The 20,633-nt window shown below is 43.1% G+C and overlaps 1 protein-coding gene across 1 annotated transcript; it reads right to left on the reverse strand.

The window, feature by feature from the left end:
- Positions 1 to 234: 234 nt before the first annotated feature.
- IDH1 (isocitrate dehydrogenase (NADP(+)) 1) lies at positions 235 to 19,462 on the reverse strand. The gene is given in 11 exon segments (XM_025441696.3): positions 235 to 1,193; positions 2,489 to 2,651; positions 3,579 to 3,719; positions 5,796 to 5,947; positions 7,870 to 8,047; positions 9,341 to 9,446; positions 12,473 to 12,636; positions 12,639 to 12,763; positions 15,341 to 15,478; positions 18,208 to 18,274; positions 19,289 to 19,462. Coding segments are annotated over 9 exon segments (1,242 nt in total). The 5' UTR covers positions 15,463 to 15,478; positions 18,208 to 18,274; positions 19,289 to 19,462; the 3' UTR covers positions 235 to 1,102.
- Between the last annotated feature and the right edge of the window lie 1,171 nt (positions 19,463 to 20,633).

Here is a 20,633-nt window from a genome sequence, read left to right on the forward strand (position 1 = left end):
CCATTCCTTAGCAAATGCCTATGCTTGATTCCCTAATATTCTTCTAGTAATCTCTTGTTCTGTCGTTGGTCTTCTTTCCCTTTCACTGTAGGCTCCACATCTTCCTGTTTACTTATCCATTTTCCCCACAGTAAACTCCTTCAGGGCAGAGACCACTTAAAATTGAATTCCTGTGGCCAGGACCTAGCATGGTGCCTGGCACCTAAAGCATACTCACAAATAAAAACCCAAGACTAGTCATTAGCACTTAATTTTAATAACAATTAATAGTTTAGATGAAGAATAGACTAGAATAGTGTTTAAAATCAACTTTTGAAAAAATCACATTTGTATAAGGGAAATAAAACGGGCCAGCAGAAGTCCAAAAAAAGGTGCAGCTTGGGTTATTGCACTTGGATGAAATATGCTGCTCAGGGTAGCATAATACTCAGGCCACACAAGGCCAGGAAGAGGGGACAAACAGAGGCCAGACCCTCAGGTCATCTTTATTCTGGATTCCAAAGTCTCCAGTTGCCTCAGAAATATTTAGCATTTTCAAAACAATCAAGAAGACCTCTTTACAGAAGTGACTGCGGTGTCTCCAGCGGGTATTAGTAACACCTACGCTCTTCATTCCAGACGATGGGCAAGTTGGCAAGTTCACCGTACAGCTCTACTGCACGAAATGGGACATCTCTTACACCAAAACCACACAGCGCCCCAGGCCCCGGAGCGATGAAGGGAGTGAATGTGTACTTCACATCTATTTCAGGGAACAACACTGTGGCTACAGTTTACCCTTTCAAGCACTCTTCATTTTGGTCATTTGCATTGGAACATAAGAAAAAGGGACAATGAGTATACAACGAGCATGAAAGTAATTCCTAGGCTACTAGTAGAAAATAAAATAAAATTTAAAAAAGTTCCCTGCCACGTTCACGAGGGTGGCATAAATGTACGCTACGTAAGAAAAAGGCTGTAAACTTATAGAAAAGATAAACTCTGGCTTCTAAACAAATTACAAAATTGATTTTACCTTTTCCCCTTGAGTGTTATACAGGAAAATGTAAACCAGTGGACCTAGTTACCAAAAACACGTATCCTCCTAAGCTGAGGGATGGCCTTACAGTTTGGCCTGAGCTAGTTTTATATTCAAGTTTTCTCCAAGTTTGTCCATGAACTCAAATGTATTCAAGTAGTCAGAACGTTGCACACTAATAAAGGAAGAAAAAGAAAAGAGAGATTAGTTTGTTTCTGATCTGTGGGCAGAGGGAAAATTCTAGAAGTGCTACATAGGTAGCATTTTACTTAGGTCTAGAAGAAAACTAGTATTAACGAAGTATGACTATATGGCTGATGACTGTGCTCAAGGCTCAAGGGGCTGACGCAGGCTACAGGCAGCCTGCACTGGCAGCTCGGCCACATGCACCTTCACAGAATGTCCCTTGCCCTGAGTCTTTGAGGACAAAACTATCACAGAGCTCCCATTCAGACTGAACTCAACCCACTTCTTATTCCTCATTCTTAAAAATAACAAAACCTATTCAGGGGTACGGCCATGCTCTCATCAACATTCCTACAAATTGTCACATGTCCTTAAAAAAGTTTTAATGCTCTTTTATTTTATCACGGTCTTTCTTAAAAAAAAAAAAAAAAGAAAGAAAAAAGAAAAGATAGTCTGGCTAATGTAATCCTGCTGACAAGTGCCTATTCAAATAGACCACAAAGGTAGTGTACCGATAAGAACATTTCAAGCACTGTATTCTTGCCAGAAATTTAAGATAAGAAAGATGTAGCGATTGAGTATATCCTCATCACTGAGAGGACGCATGCTTAGGACATGGGATTAATGTTAAACTTTAGTAGGGTTTCTTGAGGTGAGTCATAGTGACCAGCTGTGAGGGAGAAGTCTCTGACTGGCAGTCAATCCAACTGGGCTACATGCTACCATGTTCTCAGAAAAATCCTGGGCAATAAACGGGCCTTGAATGTTGGTTGTAAATAATTACGGAAGGGACTAAGACCTAGTGGCACGTAAAACTTGTGCAGTTACTCTTCTTACTCATAAATTGAAGAAAATAAAGGGGAAGGATACAATACCCTTGGAGGTCCCTCTGTTTCAAATGTCTATAATTTACTTGTTAAATTAAACAGAACCTTGTCACCCGATGATTTTCAACTAGATCAGAGGTCAGCAAACTACAGTGTGGCCCATGGACTCCATCCAGGGTACAGTTTAATTGGAACACGGCCACATCCACCAGCTTCTGTATCATCTGTGACTGTGCTCCTTCCACAGTGGCAAAGTTCAATAGCTGAGGAGTTTGAAAAGGCTGTATGTTCCATAAAGTCTGAACTGCTTATTGTCCACAATCAGTAGTGTCTGTTGACCCCTGAACTAGGCAATAAATAACAAATAATTCATGTACTTCCAAAAAGCACTGCTGTTTTGAGCCCAGTAAAGGTAAGTGGTGATTTGACTACAGAGCTCAGGGCATCTTATACTTACTTGGGCAAACCTTTAATACAAGCAGCCAAGTCCTTGGTCATGAAGCCAGCCTCAATGGTCTCAACACAGACTTCTTCCAAAGCCTTTGCAAAGAAGCTGAGCTCTTTGTTGTTATCAAGCTTAGCTCTGTGGGCTAACCCTCTGGTCCAGGCAAAAATGGAAGCTGAAAGAGCAAAACCAAACCAAACCCAAAAGCCAACACTTAGATCATACCAAGAGGGATTCCCAAATGTTTCAGTTGCCAAAAACAGAACAATTTTTTTGTTTGTTTGTTTGCTTGGGTGATTGATTCCATTAGGTGCTATCCACATGGGCTATAAAGTTTTCTAAGAACTGGGAATATTTTATTGGATAGAAACTTAAAAAAAAAATCTGTCTTGCTGTTGAGCAGAGGTCTTGGGTTTTGTTAGAGCCTTACGAAAGCACATTTTCACGGTGTGCTAGTAGTACTTGAAGCTTGAGGGCATTTACTAATTTGGAATAGGTCACAATCTCCTCTCTCTTGTCTATGGTGGCCTCCCTGCCTCTTCCCAAGCTGTAATCTCTTTTTAAAGTGTAATCCTTAGGGGCAGCCCAGGGGCTTAGCGGTTTAGCGCCGCCTTCAGTCCAGGGTGTGCTCCTGGAGACCTGGGATTGAGTCCCACGTGGCGCTCCCTGCATCATGGAGCCTGCTTCTCCCTCTGCCTGTGTCTCTGCCTCTCTGTGTGTCTCTCATGAATGAATAAATAAAATCTTATTTTTTTTGAATAATTAAAATCTTAAAAAAAAAAAGTGTTGTCCTTAAAATTCGGTTAGAAGGATCGATCTGTGTGGCTTTTAGATTCTTAGCCATCTGTGGCATTTCACTGCACCAGAGGAAAAGGAAAATGCTCAGTGACAACATTCTTCTCTATAGCGTACATTCTGCTACAAAATGGAAAAGCATATATTGTGTATATTTCAAGCACATTGAAACGGCTCTTAGTAGAACAGATCTGCTGTTTGGTGAGGATTTTAGACACAACGTGTTGGGCAGCCAAAGGAATATGTCTGATTTCCTTTGGAGATCTCCACTCTCTGGTTGGAAATCAGCGTAGCAATAAACACTTACCAATGGGATTGGTGGACGTCTCCTGGCCTTTCTGATACATGCGGTAGTGACGTGTTACAGTCCCATGGGCAGCCTCTGCTTCTACTGTCTTGCCGTCTGGACAAACCAGCACGCTGGTCATCATGCCAAGAGAGCCGTAACCTGTAAGAGGCAGAATGTGAAGCATCAGGTACAACTGCACGAAGAACATTGGGTCTCTCAGAGATGAAAGAGGTCTCAGGAAACGAAATAAATATACGCATGTGTAGTCATCAATGATTCTGCCTCTCAGGAAGCAGGGTCCCTGCTCCGGACCTCAGGGTCAAAGCCACCTCTGGAAAGGCTACGCTTCTTCGTCCCGCATATATTCACAAATTTATGCACATTCATCTGATTCATAGGGTTGTTGTAAGAATTAGATGAATAGACGTATATTTGTGAAAAGAATATATATTCATCTTCCTTTGAATAGTACCTGCCACGAGTAAGAAGAGCTCAGTATGTTACTGCTATCCATATGTGCAGCCAGATGCTGTGATGTGGGAAAATAAAAAGATTAATGACAGTTGTGTCCTGCCATCAGGCTGCTCAGACTCACTGGACTGGAAAGAAAAGGCAGGTTGAAAACAGGATGGGATGACCCAAGAACATCCCTCTTGCCCTTACCCCCTGTAACAGCCCCAACAAAACAGTCCTATTTTGTGACTTCCTATCCAGAGAATTACATTACCACTTTTTAAGTCTAGACAATTGGTTTTCCTTCTTTTATTCACTCTTACACTTGAATTCAAAGAATATTTTTCTCTGTTTTTAGCTACCTTCCAATAGCACCTGTGGAGTTAATAATGCAAATTTGTAACAAGCTGCTGTTTGTCAGTTTTGGTTTTTGGTTTGAGAGTAGGTAAATAAACAATGCTTTTTAAAAAAACTCATTGTTAGAAACTTCTGCATGGGATTAGTAGGCTCCTTTCATTTTTTTAATATAAATTTATTTTTTATTGGTGTTCAATTTGCCAACATATAGCATAACACCCAGTGCTCATCCCATCAAGTGCCCCCCTCAGTGCCTGTCACCCAGTCACCCCCCCCCCCCCCGCCCACCTTCCCTTCCACCCCCCCTAGTTCATTTCCCAGAGTTAGGAGTCTCTCATGTTCTGTCTCCCTTTCTGATATTTCCCACTCATTTTTTCTCCTTTCCCCTTTATTCCCTAGTAGGCTCCTTTCATATCACTGTGTTGGTCTGGGGCTTTCGTAGACTCAAATGTTTACTGGTTGGAGAAGTTCAGGACCATATCCAAAGTGAGTTTGTCTATCTTTAATATTAGGACACTAGTTGGTATCACCATCAAAACTGAGGATGTAAGTGGTTTGAGTCCAAAGTAGTTCATACCCTAGGAAAGAACGGACACCAGGACAGCTCTGCCTTTGCCTTTTGACTGTTGAGCTGCACTGAGGTCACATTTATCTACAAGCTCTGCCCAGACACAGAGCATTGGTCCCAGGTATCTTATCAGTGCACTACTGGATACTGCACTTCAAAAGTCCTATTCCAAAGTCCTTTGAACTTCTGTATCTTGACATTTACATTTGAAATATCCCTCCAGATACTCCCTTAGTTGCTTTGAGGACATTTAGAAACAGTGGGACAATTTGGGTCCCTTTCTAAGAAATCTGCTCACAAGGAATAGTTTCCTTTGTCCACCATGGAAGCATCCACAAGGCATCACTCCTTCCTCTAGTGAATGCAGCACAAAGGATCATGAGCGTTTGCAGACACAGGATGGTAAAGAGAACTGTCTAACTCCCGTATCTGACATAAACTTGGGTTGATTTACTGCTTTTCAAACTGGTAGGAGGTGCTTAACTTTTCCAAAGAGAAAAGAAAAAGTAGTACTTTCTGGGGAAAAGCAAAGAGAATTAAAGGTAACAGGAACATTTACCAAGTTTACAGAGCTGCCATGGGTAATTAAAATCAGAGGGCAGTTTGGTGCTGGAGAAATCAGAGCAGACTTTCTGTTGATCTGGCCCTTACCTCTGACATAAAGTGGAATTTCTGTGAACAGCCCCGGGCTTCTTTGCATAGGCTGAGAAGATGGAACTGGATAGCTTGTAGTGTTTACATTTCATGATTTAACAAAGGGCTGCAACCACACCTCTTCCCAAACTAGAGAGCTATTGTGGCCTGACCTTCGTGTCACAGGCTGAGCTCCACCTCTTCTTGTTCCCATAGCTCCTCACCTTGGGCCACGGAGTCCGACTGCACGTCGCCATCATAGTTTTTACAGGCCCAGATAAAGCCTCCCTCGGATTTCATAGCTTGGGCCACCATGTCATCAATGAGCCTATGCTCATACCAGATGTTCTGGGCTTCGAATTGGGATTTATACTGCCTACGAAGCAAGAGAGAAAAGGGAATTAAAGAAATTGTTGGGCAGCCCGGGTGGCTCGGCGGTTTAGCACCGCCTTCGGCCCAGGATGTGATCCTGGAGACCCGGGATCGAGTCTTGCATCAGGCTCCCTGCGTGGAGCCTGCTTCTCCCTCTGCCTGTGTTTCTGCCTCTCTCTCTCTCTCTCTCTCTCTCTCTCTCTCTCATGGATAAATAAATAAAATCTTAAAAAAAAAAAAAGAAATTGTTAGGTATAGTACCTGCTTCTCCAAAGAGAGTGGGGGTTGGGCCAGAAGCAGCATTTTTTTTAGAGGAAGCAGCAGAGATTTGAGAATCTAATAGACCTAAGGTCAAACCCTGTCCACTTGCTAGCTGCTAAACCCCAATTTCCCCACCAGAGAGTAATTTCACATCCTTCACAGAGATGTAAGAATAAGGGAGAGAATAGAGTGTCCCCAGCACTATTTTTAGTTTTCAGTACACTGCTGATCAGATTCAGTACACTACTGGGTACATTCAGGATGTCCTGAGGCACAGCTTACTTTAAGAATCTAATAACGAGGGTGTCTAGGGTGACTTAAGTTGGTTGAACATCTGACTTCGGCTCAGGTCATGATCTCAGGGTCCTGGGATCGAGCCCCACCTTGGGCTCCCCATTCAACAGGGTGTCTGCTTATCCCTACCTCCCCCAGTTGTGCTCTGTTTCCCTCTCAAATAAATAAATAAAATCTTAGAAGAAAAAAAAAAGAATGTAATAATGGATGAAAAAGACTATTCTTCCACTCTATACCTTTCAGGAAAGTAGGACAGCTCCTGGGGTTGGTATGGATGGGTAGCAGGAAGAGGAATTAAGGTTTCTTAGGAAACATACCTAAAATCAAGCCCTGGCCTCCACACTTTCCTAAAAGGGAGTTTTGCATCTTAAAAGTTAACACATGCTCTCATGTTGAACCTGAAGTTCTTATAGACAAGTTCAAATGATTCCACTAAAGCAGAGTTTTAAATCACAACAACGGGCTTCAAAAAGAATGGAAATGTGCCCAATTCAGAAAGTCATATGCTTGAAAAATTAGAATTTTAAAATTTTTTTTGAGAGAGAGAGACAGAGAGTGCAAGCGTTAATGGTAGGGGTGGGGGTATGTGTGTGTGTGTGTGGGGGGGGGGATAGAGAGAATCTTAAGTAGGCTCCATTCCAGCATGGAGCTCAACACGCCCAATGTGGGGCCCAAACTCATGACCCTGAGATCATGTCCTGAGCTGAAATCAAGAGTTGGGTACTTAACCAACTGACCCACCCAGGTACCCCTCTTTTTAATTTTTTAAAGGATTTTATTTTTAAATAATCTCTATACCTAACATGAGGCTCAGACTCACAACTCTGATATCAACAGTCCCATGCTCCACCAACTCAGCTAGCCAGGCGCTCCCTGGCCAAATCAGAACTTTCTATCAGTTACAGGGCACCTTCATTCAAACATTATAAACAATTTTGGCTCTTAATAAAAATAAATGTGGGACGCTTATTTGAAAACATTTTCCTTGGGATCCCTGGGTGGCGCAGCGGTTTGGCACCTGCCTTTGGCCCAGGGCGCGATCCTGGAGACCCGGGATCTAATCTCACGTCGGGCTCCCGGTGCATGGAGCCTGCTTCTCCCTCTGCCTATGTCTCTGCCTCTCTCTCTCTCTATGTGTCTATCATAAATAAATAAAAATTTAAAAAAAATTAAAAAAAAAGAAAACATTTTCCTTCTAAAAGCAACTCAAGATTGGTTTGTTTCACATCTGTTAAATTTTAGCTATGCCCTTAACTTTATGGGATAGTGATGGTTTTCATTCAATTTGTCCCAGAATCAAAGGGATAAGGATGCAAATAAGTCCTGGCTTATTTTAGAAAAAAGACAAGAAAAAAAAAGAACTGTACTTACTTGTCATATATTTCCTGAAAGATGTCCTTAAAACGTCCATCATATTTTTTCAGAATAGTGTTTTTGGTGCTCAGATACAAAGGCCAACTCTTAGACAGAGCCATCTGGAAAGAACTGTGTGCAAAATCTTCAATCGACTTATCTTGATTGTACATCCCCATGGCCACACCACCACCCTCTGTGGGGGGGGGGAGGGGAACACCGATGATAACAGGAAAACAAAGGTAAATGGGGTAGAGTTGTAACAAGTCCAAATTCACCTACCACCACCTAAGCACCCAAGCATGTCTGAACCTAGACTTCAAAAAGTCCTACCCAGGCTTCAAATGGGAATATTCCATGAGTTGCTGAGGCACGTGATTGGAAGAAAGTCAATTCTAGATAAGGACATATAAGGACATTCTAACTTGTTTTGAAAGGGCAATAGAAGTGAGAAAAACATGGTCCTCAGGATCCAGAAGACACCAAAATACTAAAAACTACTGATCTATGAACCAGAAATACACTCGAGAAATGGTGAATCATTTTCGTGCTTTCACACTTAAGATTTCACATGTGTTTTAATCTCTACGTTTGTGCTCTGTCCTTAGCCATTGAGAAAAACCTGGATTTCAAATATTGAATGAGAATTCTCATAATTTCCTGGAGGATACTGAAGGTTCATACCTCGTTGGTAGAAATAATTATGCTACATGTAATCACTAGTGTTTCACGACTCTAGGTGAACTCTGTAATTACTGAAAGATAGAACTTGAATCTTTGCCACTGCCCAGGGCCAACGTAGGCTTGAAATGTGCAAGGCCAAAACCCGCTGAACTAGATTCCATTAAAATGATACTATTTGGAGGAGGCGAAGAGTACAAAGGCTAGGTGAGCTTTGAGTTTCTGTTTGTGTGAGAGCTTTTAACAACTTCAGTAGTGGAGAAAGGTGGTTTTCTGTTCTTTCAACCTTTAGGTGGCATTTGCCACAAATGGATCTTTGAAGCAGCAGGATGGTAGGGAAGAAAAAGCAAAAAGCAAACATTTACTTTCACAGAATAAATACTCAGGGCAAGAAGAAAATTTCAGCAACTATATAACGCAACCTTTTTCAAATAAAAATCGTAGTAGAGCAAAGGGCAGATTACATGACAGGTGATACAGGATTAGCAATGTTTAATTTCTTTAATTCATTTATAATAGATTCCTGCCAACCTTCCCTCCACGTTTCAAGAGAAGGGCAAAACTATGTACCATCTTTGCCCACATGCATTTCCAATGAAGTGGCTAGTTCCCTTTGTGTCTTTCTTTATTGCACCCCATGGGAAGGCATGGAAGCCAATTCCTTCTTTATGCTAGTTTTTGGGCCCTGTAGAAATGTTGTAGATTCCAGATTGTATTTCTGGCAGCCACATAACTATTAAAAAGCAGTACTAATAGTGTCTAAATGACCTGTAAAAAAATGAACAGATATAGCTCATGATGAACTTACCTTCAAAGTTATGTACCAGGTAGGTCATTTTTTCAGATCCATCACTGGGCGTGTAGGTTATCTCTACTTTACCAGGCCCGGGAACAACAAAATCAGTTGCTCTGTACTGTGTAGGGGGGAGAAATATATAAAGAGAAAAAAAACTATCCTTCCAAGAATTATAATGGGAAAAAAAAATCCTAGAATATAGCACTGTCAGATAGCTAAACAAACAGGGCAGTGTGCCTCAGCCTCCATTTATTTTAGAGATGGGAAAATAAGGTCCAGAGACTTCCCAAAGTAAGTTAATCCTGGTATAGACTGAAGATCAGATTTACTGGATGCCTCTCATGTAAAGGGAGAACCAGTAAGGAGTGGAGGAGGACACTAAGCATTTCCTTCTAGGAAGCTTATGGCCTAACAAAGACAAACCAAGTGAGAAGCCACTCAAGTGCTTTCAAATGTCAAAGGGGGGCTAAGATAAGAAATGTAGCAGGATGACACAGGAAAAGAAATGACCGAGACCTGGAGGTCAAGGAAGACTTTCCACAGGGGGATGATAATACACTAGCTACAGTGTCGATGGAGACCAGAGAGCAAATGCCTTGTCCTCACTGCACGAGACACTAAGTGACCAGCTTGAATGATCTCATCTCATTTGACTCTTACATCAATCCTACAATGGAAGAACTGTGATAGAGTGGAAAGAACACATCTAGGGTCAAAAGACTTGGGATCCGGTCCTTAGACCTTTAGGGTTCAGTCTCTTCACCATTATTATCACTACTAACTCCAGCCCAGGATTTGTCCAAAAGCAGCAGTGACTGTGGAAGTGGCTGGGACAGGCTGGTACCCCACAGGGAAAGAACTGCACAAGGACAGCCGTCTTGCTCATGGGAGTGAGCTATGCTGGGGACATGCACATGAGGGATCCGTAACGTTTAAGTGCACTGTACCCTCTTCAATGACCTTAGAATATTTTCACAATCAGGTACCAACACTTGCTGGCCATGCCTATCTATTTATGTTTGTATAGAGTAATACTGATGACAGCCAGGAAAAGAGCCCTCAGGTAACTGTGAAGATTAAATATCCTTTCTACACAGCACATTTGTGTCATATAAAGTCACTGTGGGTGGTAACTCATTCCCATTTCTCAAGAGGAAGACGTTGTGAGGCACCAAAGCATCACAGATGCTTTGCAGAGGGTTTATGCACATTTCAACGATTCAGGCTGAATCAACCTGAGGTTGGGAATTTTCAATCTGGATTTAGAGAATGACCATTCTTGCAAGTGACCGATGCCAAAATAATTCAAAGAAAGGGGGGTGGGGGTGGGTGGGTGCAGGATGAAAAAGACAGCATGAACTCCTAAGAACTGAAGAGTGGTCTTCCCCAAAGAACTGGCCACCTGTGGATATCGGAGTTAATTCTGTTGTGATCGGCATGTACTTTGTACGGCTGCAATCTTTAAAATTTCCTGAGACTTGTTTTATGTCCCAGCATATGGTCAACCTGGAGATTGTTTTGTACGCACTTGAAAAAAATCTGTGTAGCTGTCGGGTGGAGTGGATTCTATGAGATCAGTTAGGTCAAGGTGGCTGATAGAGTTGTTGAAATCTTCTATACACTTAACTTTCTCTAAGTGTTTTAATCAATTTTTTGAGAGGATACTAAAATTCCCAATTATTATTAAAAAAAAAAAAAAAAAGAATGGTCTTTCCAGGGGGCACTTGGGTGACTGAGTTGGTTGGTCATCTGCCTTCAGCTTGGGTCATGATCCCAGGATCATGGGATCGAGCCCTGCATCGGGGAGCCTGCTTCTCTCTCTCCCTCTGCACTCCCCCTGCTTGTGCTCTCTATCGAATAAATAAATAAGATCTTAAAAAAAATGTTCTTCCTGGGATTAGTGAATTTGTAGTGCTTCTGTCCACATTCTTACTCCTGGGCCTCTGGAAGGTTTGGCCAGGATGAAGGGATAGTTTGAACCACAGAGTAGAACAAAGTGAATGATCCTCAAGGACTGACCCAGTGACCCCTCCCCAGGAACAGAGTGGTCTGCTTTGGCCACACTATTTTTGAGGACAGCTACATCAAAGCCTCTGGATTTCAACATTAGAGATTGTTTCTAAGGCTCTTTCAAGACCTAAGCTGCTTTTTATGAAAGTCTGAAACCTCCGTTTCAATACGGATTTTGTTTAGTTGGCAGTTTTTCTGTTTAATTTGGCAATAAGCTTACTGGTACAAAAGTACAGAAACTTTCTTTTTTCCAAGTAGGAAAGGAATATTTAAAAGAGAATACTTTCACAACTACTAAATCAGTTTTTCCTTTTATGCGTAAAGTGATCACATTCAATATAATCTTTGATGGTTCTCAACCCTACCTACACACTGGAATCACTTGGGAGCTTTAAAATATCTGAACCCCATGGAATTCAGGTTCAGCTGGTATAGGGTAGCACTCATTCACTGGAATTAAAACAAATAAAAACCAAAAAAAACTCCTTAAAGGGATCTGTTGTATAGCTAGGATGAAGAACCACTAATTTGGTTGAACTATGGGAGATTATACAAAAATGGAAATATCTTATGGTTTAACTTATTTTTTAAGATTTAATTTATTTATTCATGAGAAACAGCGAGAGGCAGAGACACAGGCAGAAGGAGAAGTAGGCTCCTCAAGGGAAGCTGGATGTGGTACTTGATCCCAGGACTCTAGGACCACACCCTAAGCCAAAGGCAGACACTCAACCACTGAGCCACCCAGGTGTCCCTAGGTTAATTAAAAAAAGGGGTGGGGGATGCCTGGGTGGCTCAGTCAGTTAAGTGTCTGACTCTTGATCTCAGCTCAGGTCTGAATCTCAGGGTCATGAGTTCAAGCCCCACATTGGGCTCCATGACCAGCATGGAGCCCACTTAAAAAAATTAAAAAAGCATACCTGAAAAAAATAATTTGTGTTGAGACAGGTACCTCTCTGTATGTATATTTATTCCTACCTAAATATACAAACAGACACATAAACATTTCTTGATTTTGCACCTCACTTAAAGGGAGTAGTCACCAAAAGAATAAAACATACAGATCAGAACTGCTGGGCAACCAAGGACAGGAAAAAAGAATATGGAAAATCAAATGATGCCAACACGACTTACTTGATCCCCATAAGCATGACGACCTATGATGATGGGTTTTACCCATCCGCTCACAAGCCGGGGGATGTTTTTGCAGATAATAGCTTCCCTGAAGACAGTGCCACCCAGAATATTTCGGATGGTGCCATTTGGTGATTTCCACATTTGTTTCAACTTGAACTCTCAACCCTCTTTTCATCGGGGGTGATGGTAGCACACTTGACACCAACGTTGTACTTCTTTATAGCTTCTGCAGCATCCTTGGTGACCTGGTCATTGGTAGCATCGCGATTCTCTATGCCTAAATCATAGCTGGGAGGGAAAGGTCATTAAGTGTTAACTCTCCAGACAAACTGATGAGTGACCAAGGCACCCGTCTCTGTGTGATGGCGCACAACGCCTACCCCGAAGAAAGGAAAGGCTCAAAACATACCTAAATCTGCCAACTTTTAGGATCAGAGCATCTCAGACACAGAAGATGGCTGCCAACCAAAGAAGGACTAGGAGAGGCTAGATTGTGGGCTGCACCCATCTCGGGTGTGGGAAGCTGTCTAGAAGGAAACTGAATGGAAATCATTGTGCTCTGCCCCTTTGTGTGCTCTTCACCATAAAGATGCAATAATAGCTCAAGCAACCGTTTTTGCAGACTTCCTTCCATAAAATTACCATAAAAGCGTAAGCCTAAGTACCTTATTTTCCCTTAGTAAATACTGTGCTTTAAAAATAAAGGGGTCAGAAGGTTTAAAGGATTGTTTGTATTCTGGCATTAAAGTGGTAGGAGCTGTAAATGCAAGTCAGTGCCCAAAATGCTACTGACTTCATTAGTCAGAAGATGAACCTTTCCCTAATTCTTAGGCAAGTCTCTTTGTTTTGGAAATCAGCCTGCAGTGTGTTGGGTAAGTAATGGAATCCAGTGACGGAGTTAGAGTCATATCCACCAATGCCCACACCGCAGGTTATTCAGAACTGGAAGGAAAGAGGGTTGATTGGCCACGGAGCATAGAAAACGACTAAAGCTTTATCTCAAGTATCTCTGTTGGAAAACAGGAGAGACCAAATAGTAATTAACAATTCATTTTGTCCTCCAAGACTTTTAAAAATGTTTTTGATTTTCAACTTTCAAAACCTGCTAACCCACAAAGTGCCTAGAATTCTCTTTTCAGTTCCTTTTAGTTTTTGCATTTCCCTTGCCTTCGCTATCCTAACTCATGATGCCGATGCAAAGGTAGCAATCTTAATGTATTTCCAAATAACAATTATTCCAAGCTGCTTTGACCTTAGATAATTCACAGACATCTAACGAATCCACTGACTCTCTTATCTTCTGGCACAGGAAATGCTGAATATTACAAATGTCTAATCCTAATTCAAACAAGGGCTGTGGTCAGCACTTTCCACGTTTGTAGGAATCATTTCTTCTCAGAAGCTACCAGTAATTAGTGGAATGTTTGCTTCTCTTCTTAATGTTTCTAACAGAAGAGAATGAATAAGTGGCCTGGGCTACTATCTAGCCCACGGAAAACAAAACAAACACATCACTCTCCACCCTTCCCCTCAGAAAGAACGAGTCATGTAATAATAATAATAATAATAATAATAATAATAACAACAACAATAACAATAATAATAGCCATTTTGGAACAGCTTAAAACTTGTCTGAGCCTCCAAAAATGTTTTATTCTGTAGCTAGCGATGCTTTTCCTTCTAGGCATAATGACTGTCTTTTAAAACTCCTTATACCTCAAAGGCTAACGAGGAAAAATTCTGTCTCTACCAAGTGCAGGTGTACAAAGAGCACGAGCAAGTTTAGGAAAATCACAGGGAACAAAGGAGGTGATCTCACAGAGACTTCTGTATCTAACTCCAAACACTTTAAAGACAGAGCAAAGGCTCAAATCCTTAGAACACCAAAGGTGTCAGGGATCGTCGATGGAAAACTGGGGGTTGTGTAAGATAATTTCAAGGGTTCTTTCTGTGCTCTAGTTATGTGAGAAGGGCAAAAGGTTGGGAATGAACGGGGCGGGCGGAGGGGGGACAAGGTCCACTGACTAGTGAAGTAGAGTGACATAAGAGAGGTGGGTAGAAAGGATATAACTGTGGTAACTACATTTACTCTACTATTCAACAGAGACTGCACCTCTATGACTTTCCCTTCCACAAATAATTCCTTGCACTGCTCTGAACCACCGAGTTATAAAAAGAAAACGGTCACAGGAAATAGAGGCTTAGCTTTAAAGAGCAGAGAATCATGTGGTTCCCAACACAATTCTTTTCTTTGGAACAACAGTAAGTCCAGTCTTTCTAGAAGTGTGTTAAAATTAAAATAGGAAGTTTGGGGCACCTGAGTGGTTCAGTCCATTAAACATCTGACTTTTGGTTTTGGCTCAGGTTCTGATCTCAGAGATCATGAGATCTAGCACCACATCAGGCTTTGTGCTCAGCGGGGAGTCTGCTTGAGACTCTCTCTGCCCCTCTACCTGCGTTCTCTCTCTTTAAAATAAATAAATCCTTAAAAAAATGAATAAGCAGGGCACTTGGGTGGCTTAGTGGTTGAGCATCTGCCTTTGGCTCAGGGCATGATCCTGGAGTCCCAGGATCGGGTCCCACATCAGGCTCCCTGCATGGAGCCTGGCTTCTCCCTCTGCCTATGTCTCTGCCTCTCTCTCGGGGTCTGTCATGAATAAATAAATAAAATCTTTAAAAATAAATAAGGAAATAAATAAGAAAATAAAGTTAAATGAGAAGGTTCATGTACTTATCTTTAAGCATCCCTCCCTCAGAAACTTTATTCATAAGATACAGCGATAGCTATGCAAACAGCAAGTTATACCCTGAAATCACTTCGATTAGGCTTTCTGACTTTACACTTTGGAAGACTAAATCATTTACCTGTGCAGGTCCAGTTCCACGTAGGGAAAAATGAGTTTTTCTTTAATCAACTCCCAAATGATTCGTGTCATTTCATCTCCTTGCATCTCCACCACAGAACCACCACGGATTTTTTGTGACATCTTGACTTCAAGAAACCTTTAATAAGAACAAATGGTAAGACACAGGTCTTCTTCATTTATTTCATTACTGTGTAAAAACAAAATACAATTTGGTGACTACTAAATACTCCCTCACCACAGCACTATTGCATAAAAAGCTAGTGACGATATATTTACTATTAGAATTGAGCACGTTCTCTATGTAAAGCGTGTGTGGCTTTTGAGGCTGCTCTTACAACCCTGTATGATGGGAATTATTTTCCCATTTTACTTTGACAGAAGGAAAATAGCTTTCCCAAGGCCGGTTCCCTAGATCGTGGGGGGAACCTGACCCTGTAACATGTTCTTAATAATGTTATATCATTATTCTGACTGTTGGTTCATCTTACACAATGAGAGGATTTCTGCAATGTCATGTTTATTTGAACCCTTCTATTCAGCCCCTCATTTTACAGTATCCTCAAGATCAGCAGAAATGATGGGTGCTAGTATTTCTCCTCTTTTAAGAGGATGTTTTGGTTGAAAATAAAGAACACCAAAGCTATGCTTGGGCAATTCAACAAGTTCCTATACACCATGTTTAAAGAAACATGAAGTCTAAAAGCAAAAGATAAAGAATTTCTCATAGGATTATGTTTTCTTAGAGACAATAATGGATATTGGGGATATCAAAAGTGATTTTTTAATTTAGAAAACTCTCTATATAGAAGGGCTACTACTGCCCAAGAGCCAAGCATGTCCCTGTCCGATTCCTCAGTATCCCAATGCCTGGACTGTTCTTGGGCAGAGGTAAGCTACCAGTAGGTGGGACAAAGAAATGGAATTATTTCAGGAAGGCATGAATTCCTGGGATATGAGAGTAGCAAATACAAATTAATCTGATTTCCAGAAAGGGGTGGGGTGCACCCTCTGGAAGAAGCAAAACTATGAGGTTTCAGGGAAGACCACAACCCATGTGTGTTCCCTGAGGAGTAGAAGAGGCCCTGAGCCCAAAGAAGGTATCTGCTCCCTTCATGATGCTGTAATGGAAAGGTTTTCCCTGGGAGAACATAAAACTACAAATTGCTTTTATTCCCTTAATTATGGCTGAGGACTGGAAAAGTCTGGAGAATGGACTCAAGACAATTCTTAGGTAAGAGGCTTATAAACAGTATCACTTGATAAGCTGAGCTACAGAAATTTGATCTTTAAATAACAAAAATGTACTGGGGGGCACCTGGCCAGCTTAGTAGGTAGAAAGTGTGACTCTTGATCTTGGGGGTCGTGAGTTCAAGCTCCACGCTGGGTATAGAGATTACTCAGAAAAAAATATCTAAAAAAATAACCAAAATGCACTCCTTAGAAGACTGTGAACCTCAGTTCCTTGTGACCAGGCAGGACATATTCCTAATCCTCAGGCCCATTTTCACTTCCCAAATTTGTAATTATAGAATCCGCTTATTACTGTTTAGGAGGTTCCCTATAAACCATTACTGGGGAACCATCTGGAATTCAACGACTCTAGTTGAAGTGAACAAACTGGTGTGGAGGAGTTAATTATTTCTGATGTATAATTTCAAGTATAATTCATAGCAGAGCTTTAAGTATATGATTCAGTCATGCTGAAACCCACTGTTACTTCTGTCCTTGTATTTAAAACAAAACAAAACAAAACACAAAAAGAGGCAGCAAACTGATCTTGGTTTTGATATAACATTTCCACGGCTGCATTCCTATGACATATTATACAAGAGTTATGACTTGGCTATTTTTCCTTGATGGCAAATACAATTGATGGGTCATAAGGCATCCTTGAATATGTCCTGCCCTGTCACAAGGAACTGAGGTTTACAGTCCACTAATGAGTACATTTTTGTTCTTTTTTTTTTATTTATTTTTTTAAGTAATCTCTATACCCAAAGTGGGGCTCAAACTCACAACCCCGAGATCAAGAGTCCTCCCTCCCCCAGTACATTTTTGTTATTTAAAGATCAAATTACTTCAGTTCAACTTGTCAAGGGAAACTGTTTATACCTAATAATAGCATTTTTAAACTTAATTTCCTTCTCAGTTGAGGCAAACGTTTTCTGCAGTAATTTTTCTTTATCTCATAATGCACAACTGAAACATTTCAGAACTTCCTCACATTATCCATTAAAACTTTAGCAACTTTTAGCTAAAAAAAGTAAAGTTTTTGTTTTTTTGTTTTTTGTTTTTTTTTGAAGACTCTTGCTTACCACAACATAGGGCATTATTTATTTCTTTTAGATTTAAATTCCACAGGGGAGGCTTCAGGCTCCCCCCTGGAGATTCACTCCTCTAAGCCTTGCTCCTCAGGTTCTCCCTCTCTACCCAAACTCCGACTTCAGAAGGACTTTTCCAACAAGGCAGCTCATTTAGTCTGAAAGCAGCTGAATTCCAATCTCCTGACACACTTGTGTCATTCCAGAAAATAAACCTGGACTAATACAGAGTCGTTTAAGAAGAAAGAGTTGCTCTACCTTCTCAATTTTCTTTTCATCAACCCCCCAAGTTTTAGCCACATTTTTTTTTTTCTTTTTAAGCGGAGTTCATGAACTGCAGTAATTTCTATGCTAAAAACAGTCTCTTGTAGGGAAAGAGCTATATTGAGAGAAACAAGGAAGCAGTTGCAATTTATTGTTGTAAATATCCCTGACTCATTCCCTCGCAGCGCCTCCGCCTGCCTCAAGACCTCCGAGGCCCATTACGCGCAGAGCTGCCGCATCAAAAAAAAGTTCAGAACCGGGAGACTCGGCTAATTCTCACCTTTACAACTTCTAATCGCCCCAACTCCTTTCAGCCTTTGCAGACTCAGTTGACTGCAGTTTACTTCCTAAAACAAAACAAAAAGGAGAATAGAAAGACAAGGTTTGAAACATGCTGGTCAGGATTTAGCTCTTAATGCCGGCCAGACGGCCGGGTTTATCTGGTTTAAAGTTCAGCGCTGAGCGCACCCAGAGGACCGAAGGGCAGTTTTAGGGGCGCAGGGTCCTTCGAAGTCAAGGTGAAAGGAGCACAGGTATCTCGGCCTCGCACCCACGCGAGGGTGCGTCAGTGGGCGCGTCCCGGGGTCCCGTCCGTTAGCTGGTCTCGGGGTTTGCACGCCCTTAGCTGCCGCGGTGAGCAGCGGGCTCTGGGCCTGCACGTCCTTGCAGCCGTTGTGCAAGAGGGGCTGCTGCACGCGCAGCGGGCTCCGCTAGCTTCTCCAGGCGCCCACGCCCGCCCGCCCCTTCGCCCAGCGGCGCAAGAACCTTTCCCCAGGGGGCCTGGAGCCCCGCGGTGGAGGGGGGAGGCTCGCCCAGAACCGAGGATCCAGGCGGGGGCGGTGTCTCCTCCACCCCCTCCCGCCCCCTCCACGCCCCCAAGAGGACGCCTCCACCCCCGCGCCGCCGCTTCCAGCCACCTGAGTTCGCTGCGCACGCCCAAGTCCACGGCTTCCCCTTTCTTTGCACCCAACTCCCCACTGCCGCACGTTTCCCCCCGCTAAACCCAACACTTAGTCTTCCACGCTTCCTTGCATCCTCCCACCACTCGATTTTCCTTTCTGCAGGCAGACCTGGGTTTCTGCAGCAGCAACTTTCCGCCGCCCGATCGCTCCCTTCGGCGCCCTGGGGTGGGCCTGGTCCACATCCAGGCATCTAGCACCCTCTTCGTCCCCCCGTCTCTTCCCCACGCCCAACCTGGATTTCCGCCCCTTCCTTTCGAGCAGGGCCTGCTGCTAAATTCCGCCCTTCCTACCCAAGATATGAGCTTTCTCCCTTTTTCTCCCCATTCCAGCCGCGGGCGGGCTCAGAGCCTCGCGGCAAAAGCCGGGGGCTGGGGGCTGCCCCTCGAAGCCTGCGGTTACCTGCAGGGGAAGGTGGGCGGCCGGGGGGCTGGGAGCGCCACGCCAGCCACACGCTGAAGCTCACAAGCGTCTACACCGGCGATCCCAGCTGGGCACCAGCTGTTTCGGCTGCTGACACCGCCTCCGCACCAGCCCCGGAGCCTGCCGGCAGGGCCGGGCTCTGGCACCGCCACGCTTTTGTCCCCTCCCAGGCCCGCCCCCTCAGCCCACCTCCCGGAGCCCCGCCCCCTGCACGCGGCCAATCGCCGCGCGCCGCCCGCACTGGTGGGCGGGGCCAAGGGCGGGGCCCGAGCCTGGGGGCCGAATCCGCGGCCCCTTCGCGTCCGCTCTCGCTGTAGGGTGGGGGGAGGGGCTGCAGCGCCCCCTGGACTCGGCCGCCGCTCCCAGCAGCGGAGGCACCGGAATGCCACCTGCGGACCCGGGACCCGGGACCCGGGACCCGGGGCAAGCAGGCATGCCAAGGCAATTTCCAACACCAACGATTAAGTCTTCAGGACTTCTGTACCTGTGATTCTAATTACTACTAAGTACATACTGTAAAGAAACCCAACTGCCATTTGCATTAGAAGATAAAGGCAAGAGATTATTGTCTGGATTCCGGTGAAGCCGGAACAAGGATGTGAGCCTTAAGAAAACAATGGAATAAAAAAAAAAATAAATTCTGTCCCCTGCAGGGAAATTATTTTTTGTACATTCCTTACTCTTGAAAACATGGAGGAGGGGTATTTTATTTTGGGGGGAGAAGGCTATGTTAGGCAGTGATTTGTAGCGAGTGTAATGCTTGTGTATTGCTGTCCAGGATTCAAAGTTCCAAAATTTATTTTTAAAATTTTCCTCTAGCGTCGGAATATTACCAATTACTCTTGGAAGATAAACCGCTAGGACCGGCACTGCACAAGGTGCATTTTGGACACTAGAGGGCGCGAGTATGTTTCCCAAGAGAAAAGTAAGAAAATACATAGCATCGCACTTGTTGATTTTTTTAATTTTAATTTTAATTTTATTTTTAAAAGATTTTATTTATTTATTCATGAGAGACACACAGAGAGAGGCAGAGACACAAGCAGGCTCCATGCAGCGAGCCCGACGTGGGACTCGATCCCAGGACTCCAGGATCCCTGGCCTCCGCTGAAGGCTGCACTAAACGGATAGGTCAACGGGGCTGCCTGATATTTTTTTTTTTTTTTTTTTTAAGATTTTGTTTTTAAGTAATCTATACACCCAAGGTGGGGCTCGAACTCACTGCCCTGAGATCAAGAGTTGTATGCTCTACTACTGAGCCAGCCAGGTGCCCAGCACTTGTTGATTTTTTTTAGGTGGATTAATGGAAAGTAGCAGTCACCTC

This window comes from Canis lupus, chromosome 37 (genome assembly GCF_003254725.2).
Source record: "Canis lupus dingo isolate Sandy chromosome 37, ASM325472v2, whole genome shotgun sequence".
NCBI classification, from domain to species: domain Eukaryota; kingdom Metazoa; phylum Chordata; class Mammalia; order Carnivora; family Canidae; genus Canis; species Canis lupus.